The following is a 17,637-nucleotide window of genomic DNA, read 5'->3' as shown; positions in this document are numbered from 1 at the left end:
TTAACTAGTTCTGTTCCTCTCCAGTATTTACTACTCCAATGTGTCCATCAGTCAGATAATAATCAGCCTAATAAGAAGCAGAAATACGCCCCATTTTCTACAGGATGCTCCTTTACCTGGTGTGTCCTAGAAGTCCATCTGTCCTTTGCAGTTGCACTGCACAGGAAAGACACACATGCTGTGATAATATCCTAAAGTTAATTCTAATGTGGCACTTCCCTCTGACAAACTCTCGGTATATTTAAGAAACTCTTCTCATTAGTTTTCAAGCACATAACTTTTCACTTGACATTGCTCCTTTTTATCCCTTTCTACCACTTCAATCCTCAAGGCCACCAAGTGCTATTGATACTCTGGTCCTCCTCTACAATGTCAGACCCCCCAGCCTGGAATCATCAACAGTCTCCTTGATATAGTTCTGTTTGTGCTGAGGTCATCACCAGTTTGTTAAATGAGGTCTGTTTGAAGAGCAAATCTCACAGAACTCCACTATGGTAACTTCTCTCCACTATTGCCTCTTTTGAGTTTCTTATCGACTTTGCAATTTCCCTACTAATCCCTACTTTTTCTAGTTAATGGTGTCATATCCAGTGTACCGAATATTTTAACAAGTATGCCTACTGCATTTCTGTCACCTAACTCAGAGGATCCCAAGCTGTAGTGCAGGTACCAGAAGCAATATATTTCTTCTTGTATATGTAAACAGCCACAATATGTTGGTGCCATCAGTTTTGAAAGCCTAGAGAACCTGTCACCTTTGCCCCTGTATGCAACTCTCCCTGCAACAAATCAGCACACCTCCTGACAGAGCAATGTGACAGTAACAAAACTCTAGAAAGTTCATCACAAGTAGTACCTTTAAAAATACCAATACCCAAGAGTTAGCAAGAAACCTCCTACAGTAAAAAGCACTCCTGGGTAGCGTGACATAATGCAATATAACAAACCAGCCGGGGTTATCTGGGGAAAGTCACCAATACTTTCCTGGACTTGTGAGCAAGCTGGAGTGGTTCTGGCTCTGTGCCTCTAATGGACATCAAGAAGAAAAGCTCAGAAAAAAATACTGTGCCATGGTCCTGTAGAGATGATTTCACTGCCTGCCCCTGATAAGTCCTAGATGAAACGGCCTGATAGTGCATCATCCCTTCTCATCCCACCTCCATCTGTGACTGTCTCTTTAGATCAGGAGCAGATACTAGTCTCTGGTCTTAATTTGGCTGTAATATTTGCCAATTATTTTAAGAGATGGCGACACTAACTTCTATTGATCTCATTAAAAGTAAAGGTCGTTGTGCAGCTCATTTCTCAGGGCTCAATATTACCTCCTCCGGCCAAAATAATACCATTGATTTTGGAACCTTAATCGAAGGTTAATTGGATTGAAGACTGTATTGGGTTTTTGCTTGCTTTCATTGCTGTTATTACAGCCATCGTCTAAGGTTTTGTTTAATCCTGCTAGGGCAATTCTGCCCAATTAAACTGGTGTCAAATTAGCAAAGGGTGTGGATGGAGAATAGCCACAATTTGAAGCCTTCTCTGCCTCTGCTCTGAAATGGCTCTTATCCATAGTAGATTAGGGCGGTCACACAAGAGATCTGATTTCACACTCTGTCCTCTGTGATCCAGTTGTGAGGATCAAAAGTGCTGTGTTGGGCAGTACTGTTACTATGCAGTGATCCAGCATCACAGCAAGATGATGTCTGAACACACCTGATGTCATTAAGATACAGGAACAGTTGTTAGGACTCCTGGCGTGCACTCCTAGCATGTCCTGTACTCTGTTGGGGACTCAGAAAATTATTTTCACGCTCAATGCTCCATCTTCCATGGTGTGTAAGTGGGGAGAAATACTCTGACTCATCCACCAGGGAACTGAGGCACTAACTCATCAAGTTTGCACAGATTCTCAAAAGGACACAGCTAGAGAAGACTAGTCATTGTATTTTTTATTGTTTCTTGCATCTGTCAGACCCAAAATGACCATGGGGATCATTCTCCTTTGCTTTAAACGCACTTGTATTTCCTTGGACTTAATGTAAAGCATCTTGTTGAGACTTAAGCAATTGATTGACATTGATGCTCAATACTTACTTTCAGTAAGAAACAGGTCTGTGTGTAATCTAACTCTTTTACCTGGTGTCTGTACACTGTTCAAAAGCTGAAAATACTGGAGGTCACTATTCCTGCTTATCAGTGCCTTGTGAATTTCACTAAGCTTCAGACAAGATGAAAGTAGGAGAATATGTAAAGAAACCTCTCCCCAGACTAACTCAGTAAGTGCAAAGAGCAAGAATAGCCATTTTCCCCAGAAACAGAGCTCTCCATGCTCCGATTCATCTAACACTTGAGTGTTATAAGCACAAATACTTGAGACATGAGAGGTTTCCACTGCTGACAAAAGGATCCCACACTGGGAAATCCCACTTAAATTTTAGCAGCTACACAGCTACAGCTCCTGACTCTTGGCAGAAGGGTAAATCCCACAGTGAAAGCGTATTTCAAGTTGCAAAGCTGTCAGCTACAGGAAGGTACTGGGCTCTTTATCAAGCTAAGAGATACTGTTTCAGTGCAGAACCCATTTAGTAACAGAAAGAAGCAAAAAGCCACAATAGGACAGAGTAACAGATGGCAATAATTGTGCACAGTAGTTCATCCTAAGTACCTTAGCTGTTCGCTTTCAATTCTCAGCTGGACAAAAACATTTCTGACTTCTGAATCAACCATGGCTTGTGACCAGGCTCTCAGTGAGCTGAAGTACATGGCATTGTTTCCTTTCCTTGACTCAAATCCAAATCAGGCTGATCATGGGGACTCTTCACTTGGCTACCTGAGCTGGCTGGTTAGTTTGAGGCAATACAGCACATGCCATGAGCACATCTGGAAGCTCCACAGCTGATACAGCAGCCTCTGCAGAGACAGGCAGAGAACTCACAAGGTGAGATATGGAAAACCCATGTAGCAGACCAAAGATAATGTTAAGATTTGTATATAAATAAGATCTCTCTAAATGAATCAGGTATAATCAGAATGGATGCAAAAGTAACATTTGTGCCATTTAGGATCTTCTTTAAAAATCCATGCTCTAAGTAGCCTTGTTGCCCTTCCTTTCCTCCTGTATACAGCATGTTACAACCCCCTTGCGAGCCCCTCAGTCTAATTTTTCTCTCTTTCTTGCTCTACCCACTTCTTCCAAATATACCTTTCCAACCAAGACTGCAAATTTTATTGTATTTAAAAATAGGAAGAGCCCCGTTTCCATATGCCCCCTTCTTAGCATTACCATGTTCTAGCCTTCCCTTAAAATTCCTGCCAGCTCACTCCTGGTAACTCCCCTCTCCAGATTTCCCTTTCACTGTCAATATCCCAGTTGCATGTTCCTCCTCAGCTACACTACAGTGTACAAGTACACTTGTACATGAATAAGTAACTGTTCCACAGGCACATATTTCAATGTTTGCACTTGTCTTTAGAAATCAAAGCCTTCTCTGATTAAATGCCATTACAATCCACCACTTGGACGGATCCAGAGAGATTAATGTGCTTTTGGGTAGCTTTAATGATAATCCTGCTACAGACGGTATTAAGTAAATGTCAGTAACCTGGTTTGAAGGGAGCTTTCACCTCAGGGATCCTTTCCATTTAGAGGAGAGAGGCTCAGCTTGCTTTTCAAGGCTGCATTGTCACAAAAGAGAAATCCTGCTTAGTGAAGACTCCTCTTCCTCCACACCATAAAACAAAATGGAGTAAAATGATAGAGGGATTGATAAAACAAGTATATTTGGGTGATTTACAGGGAGCTAATGCATCTCTTGAAAGCCAAGAGTGCTGTCATATTATAAGCCAGGTCACAGTTTTGAAACCCAGGTTGCCTCCCCCTCCTCATGCTCCTTTCAGTGTCTGCTGCCTTTTGCTCATCTCCCCACCATGCCATGCAGTCCCTTACCCAGGGCAACAACAGCAGCAGCCAATAATTAACCTAGGCAATATTTGTCCCCATCTGCTGCACCTTGCTGCAGAAGTCTGGGGTGTGCAGTGCCCCTACCTCATCTTACTGTGGCCATAATAACAGACATCTTTTCCCATCACATGATTCTGACAAGCTCAGTATTGCCTCCTTACTACCTTGCTTTGCTAGCAATCAGTAAAAGTTTACCATTAATTTCAGGCAGTGGGGAGAGAATATGAAAAAAGAAAACTCACTTCTACCACTGAGCTGAGTAACATCCTCTACCTGACAGATGGCTGGAACTCTCTGGGGCTTATACTTTGCAGTAATAGAAGTCTGTTGACAACTTTTTAAAAATTACGTCTTAGCTATTATTTAGAGACCAGCTCAGACTCAGGAAAGTACATGATTTCACTGCTGCATGGAACATATTGTGCCAAGTCATCACAAAACAACCTTCCCAAAGGCATGAATAAACAAAAAATTAGCAGAACTTTCACCCTACATTGCTTCCATCACAAGCAAAAGCCTCTGCAAGTAGGAAAAACTGAAATTAGCTGTTTCTCTCCAACTTTTCTACCTCCAGCAATGTGAGAAAATTCCAAGAAAACCCCAGGGAGCTACACTATGCTAACTACCTCAATCTCAAAATGGATCTGCTGTCTGAGATCTACGAGGAAGCACACCTCAAAATCTAAATGTACATATTGCTCAAGAGCTCTTCTGTTAATGTATCAAAACAAGCCCTTCTGACTATCTCAAGCCTTGAGGAATATTCACTCTTCTATCTGAGTATGTGGGCTAGATTTCACCTCTGCCTATAGCAGAAGTATAGGATAAACTCACTCAAAGAAACAACTCTCTCACTTGGGACCACTTGACTTGTCCAGATGAATGGAGCTGACCATGTTTTGCTACAGACAGAACTTTTCAAATCTCTCTTAATAGCAAAGTCCATGAGATAAAAATAATCAGAAACTGAAGGTATTCCTTTAGGGTAACAGGAATTTCCATCTTGGAACAAACCATGGGTGTCTTTTAATGTAAGAGCATGGTCATCTTTCACTATGCCTCCTTAAGATCTCCCTAGCTCTGCAGCTTACAGGAGAGTGTTCCTCAGAAGGGATTATGTACTTTTCCAAAATGCACGAGAACAGAAACCTCTCTGATTGCTCTGTTCACATCCATGTGTGCTTAGTCTTCTGCCCCACCCCATCCTGCCCTGTCAGCCTCCATTTTGCATCAAGGTCAAAATCAGTTTTGCATTGCTCAGCACGCCCAGTTCAGAGATGGCTGAGAAACTACCTCATTGACGTTGATGCCATTCCTCTCCATATAGGCCCTGTCATTCACTTGTCCTCCTTCCATAAACTCCATGAGAAGAACACGCTTTGTTGAGAGCTCCCAGTAGATCCTGGGGACCTGAAACAGAAACAGATGGGTTAGGTCAGACAACAGCTTGAGAAAGGAAGGAGAATATATCACACAAGTCCCAGAAAAGGTGTAAAAATGGAAGCAGCTGAAGCAAGGACTTGGTTTTTTGGATGAGCACAAAGGAAGTAAATCCATCTATCAGCCTCTTCTGCAGCAGCAATGTGTACAAGGATAATAGACCAATTCAACTACAGTAGGATCTGATCTCATGCAACATTTCTGACCACACTACAGGATTCTGACCACCTCCCATTCCCAGTGATGTCTGAGATACCTTTCTTACCTGCTCTGCAGCTCCTCTAGCTGGGCTGTTTAACTAGTACCTATTGCAAGTCTCTGAATCATCCACTCAGCTCCTTTAGACAGGAACTGCATCTTGTTTGCTACGCACAGGGTCCACTTATGCAGCTTTAAAAATTATAAGCCATGGTCATAAATTGTATCTCCGCAGTGCCCCTTGGAACATGAACGCCTTGGAGCTGACAAACCCTGCATACTTAGGCCATCTGCAATTGAACTGGGAGAAAAATCGAGTGTCACAAATAAGGGTCTTGTCACAGAAACCCTGGGAGACCCTTAACTATCTTATTGCCAACAACACAGTAATGAGTGTAAAATGTCAAAGCCCTTTTCATTCAAGCTGTGGTAGATCAAGCTGAGTGAGGTACCAGAGAAGAGGTCTGGTGTCATCCAGGGAGAAAGTGACTTGACAGGCTGGCTCCCCATTTTCCAGCCTCCCTCTCCAGAGAAATTTCTCCCATGCTCAAGTCCCTATTGTCAAGAGCCATTTTGCTGAATTCGCTTTTGAAACTCCTCATGTTACTGTGCTGATCAAACCCTAAATCTGCCCAAATCTGCCTCTGCACATGTGTGAAGACACACATGTACATTTTAGCAAAGACCTAAGGGAGCTCCGCCTACTCCCATTACTGTGCCCCAATAAAGAGATAATAATTTTGGATCATGCAAATAGTAAGCCAGCTTTGCAGTCACCTCTCCTCATCCTCTTGATTCAGCCATGGACTCAGGACCAGCACCTTGGGCCAGGACAGGAAGCGGTAAGAGGTGTTGTCCATCAACTGACCAAAACCAGGGGATGACCAACCAGGCCACTGTAGCTCATCATAGCTCCTGAACAAGCAGCATTTGTTGCTTTTAACTACTGACAATATCCCAGTCCCTTACCAACTATCTGCTTCCCTCCTTTCCCTGTCCTGGAGAGACCACTTCTACTTTCCCATGTGTGTGCCACTTTAGATCAAAGGCTCCTTTGCTGAGCAATTTCAATGTCCCTCAGTCCCACCATTCAACACTCCTGGTATACTTTGCATGCAAACCTTGCTTAGACTTTGATGCCATAGATCCACTGTGAGCAAGGGGGCTTCAGACACTCACAGACTTCCCAGCTTATCTGGATGCCCATTCTTTGCAGTTAGATTGGTGAGAAAGCCTCCTAACTCCGAAACTAAAACTCCCCATCCCCTCTAGCTCACTGATCCCTTAGATCACTTCCAGTGACACTCATTCTTGTCTCAGGATTTACACAGGCAAGTCAGTAGGCTTGTAAAGCGCTATTCATGCTGTCGAAGATGCCTCTCTCAATCACAGCCAAATTCTTCAGTGATTTTTTTTTAATTACTCACAGATGTTTGGCTCTAATGCTTGTGTGTGGAAATAATTTATCTCTGGCTTTAAAAGCTCAAACAGGTTCACAGCACAAAATCTGCTTCTCAGCTTTCTAGCGTGTTTAGGAAAATTTATGATACAGGAGCCCAATTCTTCTGTTGCTTTTAGGTGATGAACACGTCTCTGAATTGGCAGGTCAGACAGGAGAATCCATTATTTAGCCATCTCAAGTCATTTGTTATTGTTACACATACTGATATCATGATAGTTCCTTACCCCAGCAAGGAGGTGATAGGCCATCTCCACAGGGATTTACTTCACAGTATGCTACTTGCAGCTGCAATGGATACACTCTCTAAGGTGCATCACTTCTGATAAGCACCCACTCAGCAAAACTATTGGCCTCTGGCCTTCCATGTGGTGGCTTTTACCTATCTGTGCCTATGGGAAGGCCACTGCTGCCACTGGGCTCCAAAAAGACTGCACCAAAACTGGCATTAGGCAACATGGAATTACAGCCCTTACATGGAAGAAGCAAGGAAAACTGGATATATCCGCCTGTAAAGCCTAACAAAACTCACCTTATTTCAGACCTCTGTCACTTCTATCTTGGGACTTCTGCATAAACAGGAGCTGACAAGCTCATTTAGAAGTGTGTATGCAGGAAGGTCCACAGCAGGGTGCGTTTCTCACTGCCTCTTTGTATGTGCCATGGGCACAGTCACATCAGTGACTGCAACCATGGCACTATGTGTGTTTCCAGAAAGCACACACTGAACGCTTGTGTCTCTTGTATGGCAGCAAAAGATTTCTGAACACATGACTTTGAAGATGTGACCTTATGTCTTTCCAAGAATGAGATGTGTACATGTCTGGTTGTACTTGAGACATTTGTCAGTGACCTAAGCGTGTAGCAGGGGAGGTGGGGAAAAAGTATCAGTGGGGAAGACCACACATGAGTGCAATTTGGTTTCTCTATGAAGGTAACATGAATGCATTAGCCATAGATGTGTATGAAGGATAAAAGTCCAATTCTAGAGTGAGAATGTGCTCTTTTGCAGCAGGAAGGACTCATGTGAATATGCTTCTCCCTGAGATACAAATTGTCCTCAATACTACTTGACATCATATGTTTCAGTCTAGCTCTTCTGTTCTATGTCCATTTCTTGCCCTCAGTTGAGATAGAGCCCAAGGAAAGGTACCATCAGATGGCTCAGCAAAGAATGGCAAAACCACAGTCTCTGAACAAGTTCAGAAAGAAAATGAAAATGAAATTCAGAAAAAAAACCATGGGAAAATGAGTAGCAGGCTCCAAAGAATGCTGGTTGCAAGCCACTACTCCTGACCCAACACAGTGCATTCAATAGGAAACAGTCAAGGAGAAAGCACATCTTAGAGCATATTCTGGTCTGTATCAGCAGAGCTGTCTAGGATGAACAACACAGAGGGGCTGAACTCCATTCTCCCTCCTTATGGTTCCTCCATTTGGTGAATGAGAGGCATAAGATGCAGTAAGAGAGACTATTAATGCACACACATAGACAGAAATTTGTGCTTTCTCACCTTCAGAAAGTCAAAGTTTTTGAGCATATGAGCAACCTTCTCAGCATTTCTGCCTTCATTGAGGAAATCCAGCTCTAAGGGCAGATTCTTCTTAGCTTCTTCCACCAGCCACATGAACTCAAAATCTGGAAAAATCTGCTTCACAACCAAGAGGAGAACCTGAGAACAAGGAAACAATCAGTTGCATCCTGTCTCCAAAGTCACACAGCTACACACAGCGCTGTTTTGATAGGATCATTCCATATGACTTACAGATAAAAAACCCAAGTGTTTTACAAATTCTGGCCTATACTTCCACAGAGGAAGGCACACCTAGCAGTTAAATGATGGCACACACATCAAAGGGAGGCCAGCTGGCTGCTGCCTAGAAGTAAGAGAACAAAGCTCTGGAGAAGAGACCACATGGCCAGATCTCACCAAGGGGGTTGCGCTGGAGCAATTATCTTCTGAGTTCTATAATTCTACAAGTCATTCTTTGGCTTCCTTTGAACAGCTCTCAGATAACATAGATGAGGAAGATCTAAAGTAAGACTTGTCACCTCTATGTTACTTCTTCCACTGCTGAGGACAGAAAATCCTCTGGGCAGTTCAAAGAAGACAGTGGAGTTTGGATACAGTTAGTAGGCTACAGATTTTTAAGTAACACTCCTGGTGGGGGTGAAAGGGCAAGTTGCTCTTCAGCATCAGGCAAAGGCATCCTTACAAGGCTGAGGAGGTATTTCCCAAGTATCATATATTCAACACATGGAATGCTCCTCTTCGTAAAAGGGTTAGATATTCAGCGACACAGCCCCTTGAAAAGCCCAGCCAAAAAGTTCCTTGAAATATTTGATTGAAGAAACATTTAAGGAGTGAGTGAATCAACATTACACAATTGGATGGCATCATCAAAGCTTCATAGCAGCCAAGTATGCTTTCCATTCAAACAAAGGGACAGTTTCTCCACCAGAGCTGCAAATTCACACAAGCTGACAATTTGGAACACACCTTAAGGAAATTAATTTGTTTGCCTGTTTTTAACTAACTGAATCATAAAACAAATAAAAACCCCATAAAAATAGAATGCACTTTGCTGTCTTTATTTCACATTTATCTGGAAACAGAAAAAAGCTTTTAAGTGTGTGTTCTTGCAGAGTTTCCCTTTCTTGATCTCCACTACTGAGGCGTGAACTCCTGCACTGCAAGAGGAACATTTAAAGTACACACAGGAAGCTGCTATCACTGAAATGTATGACAAAAATAAATTTATGAACCAACACTGCTCCTGTTCAGTTGTGTGACAACATTTCTTCTCCACCCCATCTCAACTTCTCTTATCTAAATGTCAGTTGCAAACTCAATGTTCCTTTAAAAATGTAATCACCAGGTTCCAGACACTATTGAATTGTATTTTTACTGTTATATCTATAGGCATAAATCCTTTCAAATTTATGTTGCCCAAATGAAACGCAACCAGTGATCTTCATGAACATAAACTTCATAGGGTCTCCAGGATTATTTCACTAGTGTCTGACATGAGGAAATTCATGCATTTTTTCACTTTCTTCAAACGCTCTTTTCAGTCAATTTGCCAACTTGACCATCAGCAGAGACCTAACAAGTATTTCACCTAACCCTTTTCTGACATCTGTCTAACATATTGTCTTGAAATAATTATTGATATACAGAGCACTGAGGTGTCTCTCTCTGGATTTATCAGATGCTGTACTGATTTTTAATGAGTCAGCATTGATGCTATGAAATCTCAAGTGAATTTAGGAATTCTCCAGCTATGTTTTCTTGTTCAAATTCCTTCCCATCAGTCTCTAAATAAGGCCATCTCCATCAATATTTAAAATTAACCTCTTTACCTAGCTACAATGTCTGTCTGATTTTGAAAGGATCAGAACATTAGCACATGTGATATGGCTTTCTATGCAGTCTACACAAAAACAGTCCCACACAAGGATACAATCATGCATGTAAGCCAAGACTTCATAAGAGAGACCTTTTAAAAACAAAACATGTGTCACCTTCTGAGCTACTTTCCCAATACCTGTATATATACAACAAGCAGATAGTAAACTAGACTGTCTGTACAAGAAGGACAGTACTAAACAACCAAAAGAAAATAAACTGGTTTAGTTTCAAGTTTCCCAGAAGGACTATTTAAAGCCAGAAAAAATAGGAATCATTCTAAAATAATTTGTTTAAATGTCTCTTACCAGCATAATCAGCAATCACAGCAACATGGTGTGAGGAGGTATGTTTCTGTCATTTCCACTATTAGTGTCACAAATGGCCCAAGGTAAATACAGGTTTTGGGTCATTCACACATTCCTCTTATTGCCCTGATCCCACACTCTTTCATTACCTGCTCATCCTTAATCCTTGACTGCTCTTTTTCTGCCACCTTGTTTTGGGAGGGAGTGAGGGATGTCATAAGCACCCTGAGAAGTGCTGTGCACGTGATGACTCCCAGAAACAAATTCACTGGGCAGACCACTGCAGTGAGTCCTGGAGAAGATCTGAATCAAATTCAAATCTACAGCTGAACATAAAGCCAGTTCAAACAGTTTTGTGTTCTCAAACCAGCACTGAAACAGACAGATCCTATCTTATTGGGACATCTCTTTGGAACCCAAAAATTGATTTCACTATGAGTTCAAATTAAATACTCAGCTGCAAACTAATGTGCCTCAGCTGGAATCAGCTGTGCTTCTATGCAGACTAGCCAGGATTGCTCAAAGCAGGGTATTTTAACTGCCTAGAGAAGCTTTAGTTATGTGGCACTCTGAGAGGCTGCTGGCAGAACCTTTGATTTCTGATCTTCTGTGATGGAGAACTGTGTTACTGCATCAGCAATACCCTCCAAACACTCATCAGAACTCCTCAGCTTAAGCTTCCCCTCTTTAGTACCATGGACCTACCTGTCTGCCAATTAATGTGTACTTACTGTATATACAGACATATACATATATATATATATATATATATATGCTTTATTAGGAGAGCAAAAAGCTTTAGTGCTACCACTTACAGACCTAATCATTCCCATCTCCTCCACCTCAGCCCTGTGTCCATTTCCTGTTCTATGCCATACCACTGGCATTTTTGTCATTTTTGTCCGTTGCAATGCAGTACAGTGCTGCAGTTTTTCTCTCCCCCTTTCCATGGCTAGACTTAGAAGTTTGGGAAAAGCTACAACACTGCACTGGGAAATAAGAGTAGTGCCTACTATTCAGGAGAGGAACAAGAGCTAGGCATTGAAACTTTTTTCCTAGCTGAATCTCTCATCTGTGTTTTTGCCTGTTAGGTGACCCTCTCCATATTTCGGTATTTTTGTTTCTACCATGAATCAGTTCAGCATTAAGGAGCTGACCAAGAAACAAAACTGAATCATAGCAACCTCACCCACTGTTGAATCCATACTAGAATTTAATAAAAAAACCCCATGCTAATCAAGGACAGTGATTTTCCTTGCCACACAGCCCTGACTACAAGAGAACTGAGACCAGTCAATGGGCACAGAGGCTGAAAAGAGATCTCAGGACTCTCTATTTCTTAAATCTTTTATGGACTTACTGTGATGTCATTCATCTTTACCTGTCTTCTGCTCTCCTTCCCTCTTACCCTGTTGTTCAGTCTCTCCGTCCACACAATCACCAGCACTGCAATCCTCACCAATTTTCTCTATTAATCCTGCAAGACAGCATTGATCTCTGTGGAGGTTTCAAAGCCACAGGTTGGTGTTTTTCCTGCTTACACCATGGCTGAATGTGGTCCCCATATGTTTCAATGGCAATTGTTTAGTAAGTTGAAGTCAACAGGTAGTTTTACCTCCATGAGCAAAATATCCTTGGAGCTCTGAGCTTGGACCTTGGGGTGCTGGATTTTCACTGCCACGGTTCTCCCATCCTGCAGCACTGCTTTGTGTACCTGGGCTAGTGATGCTGCTCCCAAGGGAGTGTCCTCAAAACTCATGAAGAGCTCTTTTATCTGCCAAGAGAAGAGAAAGAGGCATCAGCTTGGGGTAACAGAGGCTATTCTCAGGAAAGCCCTGCCCACAGGCCAGAGAGTTCATGTGCCAAATCTGGGCAGACTCAGCCCTTTCATCCTTCTTCTGTCCCCTCTCTCAGCCTTGTCATTGTTTGGCCTCTGAGTCTGCCAAATGCGCAAGCGCCCTGGAGATACTCTGCTTCTGGAAACCTGTGACAAAGTCCCAGCAGCACGTTTCACCTTGGACTTGAAGTGGCCAGGCAGTATGTGAGAGATTTCTTCAGGTTGTCCTGAAAATCGTTTGGAGTGATTATGGTCAGTATCCTGGGTGCAGAAGCCAACAGCTGTTCCTTTGCACTTATTTCTTTTGCAGATATTTAATACCACCCACCATCACCCCTGAAACCTGACAGTGTGTATTTCTGTGCATTACAGCAGCAGCTAGCTTACTTGGTGAAAGCCAGTACATGACTGGGAGCAGGAGTTAAGGGCTGCATTCAGGACAGGGGGACAAAAATTGCTGTTTCAACCTCGACAACTTGGCCTGAAAACATGTTTGATGTGATGGACTTTGTACATGACACCTTCTGTAAAAGTAACCAGTGCTCTCAACTCAGAAAAAGCACCAATCAGGGATGGCAAAACACTTGGCCAGCAGGAGAGGAAATTATTAGAAGCTCTGGCTGAGAAATTCACGACTAGACTACAAGGAATGCTCCTCCAGGAGCAGGGCCAGGAAGCAAAATCCAAGGTAGACATGAGTGAGGCAAAGGGAGAGGGTAAAGGCCCATCTGCCCTGGATAAGATAGCACCCTGCTAGAGACCCTCTTGGCAGCACCAGGCAGCACAGGCTCTGCAAACACTACAACCATAGTGGTGCAATTTCACCCCAGCTGATGAGCCAGGGCCCTCCATGCAGTCAGTCAGCTCACAGGGAGGGCCAACACAGATATGTGGCTTCGGGCATAGTTCTTGTAATGCTGGGTGAGGATTTTTGTCCTGCTCTGTAGGGGAAGGTGAACATCAGCTCTGAGGTTTCCAGAAGTCAGCAAAGGAAACCTGTCCTACCCTTCTCACGGGCTCGACTGATTTCAAGTGAGCAGTTGAGAAGCCTGTAATTTATGCAGTAACAAAAAAGAAAGAATGTCAGTGCATTTTTATAACCTGCTTTTTAAAAGGTAATTAAAGATGGGAGCTGCAGCAACCTAGCAATTAAATATGAATAAAGACCTTCTAAGCAAAGTCTTCATGCAAAGCCTTAAACGAATACTCTTTTTGCTGAAAAGCAAGAAAAATACTACAAGGAGCAGCCTGTTCCCTCCTGCAGCTGCCAAGGAATGAGCCCCCTCCCACACCACCCTACCCGTTCTCTCCCAGCCCCTTCCACAGAAAACTACTGCTAACAACAAACTGGAGCATTTGCAGTAATTAGATACCAACACAGACTCAGCTGCCTCCAGTAATTCACTAGGAAGGTGCATTTTATTTATTTAATTAATTCTCTTTGGTCCTGGCGGCAAAATCAATTAAGTAAAACAACTGCATTTAAAAACAACTAGTTATGTGGTTTTTAATTACAGCAGGTCCATAATTCAAACCTATTGACATTTGTGTCTCAAGAGAAAATGTGCTAAAGACACAGGGACTTTTACCTTTATGTGAAGTGTATATACTGCCTGAAGAAAGGATCTGTTAAAGATTTAAGGTGGCCAAGAGCCTGCTGGGCTGTAAGATCCCAAAAGGAAGAAAAAAATGCAAACAGAGAATTTGCCACATGAGGTCAAGCTGGGACTTTTTTCAACTCTCTCATTACCCTATATCCTTGTATCAGAGAGATATATCCTTTACAAAATGGTTACTAGCCTAACTGTCATAAGGCTGGGTAACATCTCCCAAAGGTTAAAACATGGAACTGGGAGATCACTGGCTTGAATCCAGCAAGGTACATTTATAGTAAGATCATATATAAATTGGATAAAATTCCATCTGCTCTGGATTTCAAAACCTCTTAATTGCCTACACTGTCAATCCAGTCATTTTCACCAGTACTGAATGCATGCAGGGGAAAAAAAAAATCTGCACATGTTCCTTCTGGCAGGAATAATATATACCTCATTATCGTGTGACTAAGTTTTCTAAAGAAACATAATTGAAGAAAGCTGCATCTAGGAGTTATTTTGGATAGAAGAGTTTCATTTAAAAACTTGCTACTTAGCACATGGAAGGCAGGTTAGCAGTCATGCCTGGTAGAGCCCTCCCGCAATTTCCAGGGCAAACTTGTGCACATTCACAGGCTGCACACAAGGACAGCAAGGCGAGGGACTGCAACAGGGCCAGAGGATTGATGGCTACCCCAGGAGGAGAAGGGCAGAGCATGCACAGGGGGAGGGAGTAGATCACAGCCAAGCCATTACATGAGCAGGTGTGAGGCTGAGATAAAGCAGAAGCACAATTAAGGCTGGGCTCCAGGACCCCCCACTTAGCAAATGACCCTTGTTCATTATGGAATTGTCTTTTCTCAGCTCACTGGAGGTAGCTAATGCCTCTGCTGCAGCCTGTGTGTCCTAGACAGGCAAAAGTGAGCAAGAGGCAGTATGACATGGAAGCAGAGAAGAAGTCAGCCTGGTTCCCACACTGCCTGGTGGGGGCGGGGTCTTTCCAAGGGAAGGTGGCTGCACCCATTTAATGCAAGCAGGGAGTTCTTGGAACAGGCTGCAGGGTCTTAGTGCTCACAAGCACCCTTAACAAAACCCGTAATTTCCAGGATGGATAATTAACAAGCAAAGGTCTGGGACAGTCTTGGAGCCCACCTGACTTAAGAAACCCTCAAGTTTTTCCAGGCTACATCCTGGCAAGAGATGAAACAAGCATAGTTTCTCGACAGGTTTAATAAAAGTTTAAAAGGAACATTAGGGCTGCTCTTTCAAAGCAACAGGACAGCTGCAAGTTTACAGCCATACAGGTGAGTGGTGTCCCTGTACACAGTGGTTTCCCTCACTCCTTCTGCACAGCCAGGTCCCCACTGGGCACATGCTCCACCAGCAAATGAATGTGCACTTGTACTTCACTTGCTGGAAACACAACCCTGACTGTTAAATTCTAAAGAATGAAGCTCATTTAATTTTAAATATGCAAAATATACATGATTGTTTGTATTCACACCTCAAGGAACTGATACAAAAGCTGTAACAGGATCTATCTATTTAGACTCTTACTAGTATGTATTCATGGTGAGGTTGCATCAAGAGACCACATTAAGCCTAGAGTGCCATGGTATGAGGTGCACAGCCACTATATGGGCCCTGCACAAATTCATGCTTTTGAGGAGTTCTCAGAAGTCAGGCTTCCTCACATGCTGAAGTGCTTTCCCAAAGCACAGCTGCTCTTCCCAAGGTCTGCAGCACATACCACCTGATGCCACAATATTGGGCATCAGGATGCCTCAGTAGTTTTTGTGAATCCTGTCCTTAAACACTTAGGAAGATACTGGAAATCAATTGGATTTAAGCTCCCAAATCCTGAGTCCTTTCTGAAAGTATTACCTTACACGACCTGCCTAGTATGTTCTGAGAAGTCTTTGACAGAGCTGGGATTTAACCCAGATATCCCAACTTCCAGCCTGATATCTTAATCTCTAAACCATAAAAGTTAAATGTGCATGTCTTGCTAGCTAATTTCTTTTGAAATATATTGCCTCTTAATCCCAACCTTTTTATATCCATGTGCTGCAGCAAATGATGGAGTATTACTGCCTGGTTTCTACTTGGCCACTTCACAGAGAGGTATGTTCTCTTCCCTCTCCAGAAAGGCTGCTAGCAGGGTACTCTGGAGCAGAAGCTTAAGTCATGGAGCCTTTCCCCAGCCCAACACTATATAACATCATTCTACATAAGATGTGGTGGCTCTGCTCTGCCACTGTGATGAATGTTTGCCATGTGTCAGCAATTTCTTCAAGACATACTTAGGGAGCAGTGAGATGCAGGATCACTAACAACAGAAGGATCAGGACTTTTAGAATTCACTTTATCAATACTAGCACGCTATTGCTCTCAGAAATCTGAATGCCCTTCCTGGTTTAAGGAATGTGAACCTCATCCTAGGCTGGTCATCTTTATAAGATACCCATAACGGCTCAGGCTGCCAAGGACTCACTGATCTCTGCAAGTCTGCAAGACCAGAGTTCTAGGTGTGAGAAAAATGTTACCTTGGTGTAGAGCAATATACTTCCCAGACAGCAAGTGAGGGTTTTTTCCATTGTCCCAGCCTTTCTATCCCCTCTACAAAAACAAAATGTCACAGTGTTGCTCTGAGAATTATTAAGATAGCAAAAACTGAAAGATTAGATTTATTGCAGTAGACAGTGGATTATGAAGAATAATTCATCAAACGTCAGAACAAAAAGCCCACAATTTATAGGCAGCTTTGTTGAGTCAGTGAAATCTGATTGGACTTCTCTCCACCTAATGAATGTCAAGCTTAATTGATGGTTCCTAAATTCATCTCTCAAGAACACATATTTATTAATTCAGCATTTTTAATAATATTGTAGATGTATAAAGAATAGTGTTTTGTTTTCAATGGATTTGCTGGTGTTCATATTACATTTACACATGCATGCGCATATTATACAGAGAGGTATATATGCTGCATCCAAATGAAAGCAGGTAAAGGTATGTGTGTGTTCTCATGCACTGAAACAATTACCTATGGCTTATTACAGAAAATCCCTGCATCTTTCAGTGCACAGGATGGAAAAGTAAGGTGGTTTTTTTCAGGGGGAGATATGCAATAAGGTGCCTGCCTAGAATTTGGAAGAGCTGAGGTCTAACATTGTTTCTCCTTGATATCCCATGTGATGCTGGGCCACACCATGTTCACAGCGCTCATGCTTCAATGAGTAGAATTAGAAAGCTAGAAATCTGCCTTTGTCTAATTTATAAGGACCAAATTTTGAGCTTTGCTTTTAGAAACCTATCTGTATAATACATATACAACAGTTATTACATACAGCCACAAACATGTCACTTCATGTGTCAATGGTACACATTTGCTCCTGGCATGGCAATCACCACTAACTTCATTAGTCACTG

The 17,637-nt window shown here is 42.5% G+C and overlaps 1 protein-coding gene across 5 annotated transcripts in view; it reads right to left on the bottom strand.

Annotated features, from left to right (window-relative positions):
* The window catches only part of ADCK1 (aarF domain containing kinase 1), a 75,676-nt gene that overhangs the window by 11,331 nt on the left and 46,708 nt on the right, over positions 1–17,637 (bottom strand). For all 5 annotated transcript variants that reach the window (XM_063399083.1, XM_063399081.1, XM_063399085.1 and 2 more), the window contains 3 exons: positions 12,389–12,547; positions 8,570–8,728; positions 5,252–5,368 (listed from right to left, as the gene is read on the bottom strand). In XM_063399083.1, the coding sequence (XP_063255153.1) occupies positions 5,252–5,368; positions 8,570–8,728; positions 12,389–12,547 (435 nt within the window). The remainder of the gene's footprint in view (positions 1–5,251; positions 5,369–8,569; positions 8,729–12,388; positions 12,548–17,637) is intronic.

This window comes from Prinia subflava, chromosome 5 (genome assembly GCF_021018805.1).
Source record: "Prinia subflava isolate CZ2003 ecotype Zambia chromosome 5, Cam_Psub_1.2, whole genome shotgun sequence".
NCBI classification, from domain to species: domain Eukaryota; kingdom Metazoa; phylum Chordata; class Aves; order Passeriformes; family Cisticolidae; genus Prinia; species Prinia subflava.
This window is presented reverse-complemented; position numbering and strand designations above follow the sequence as displayed.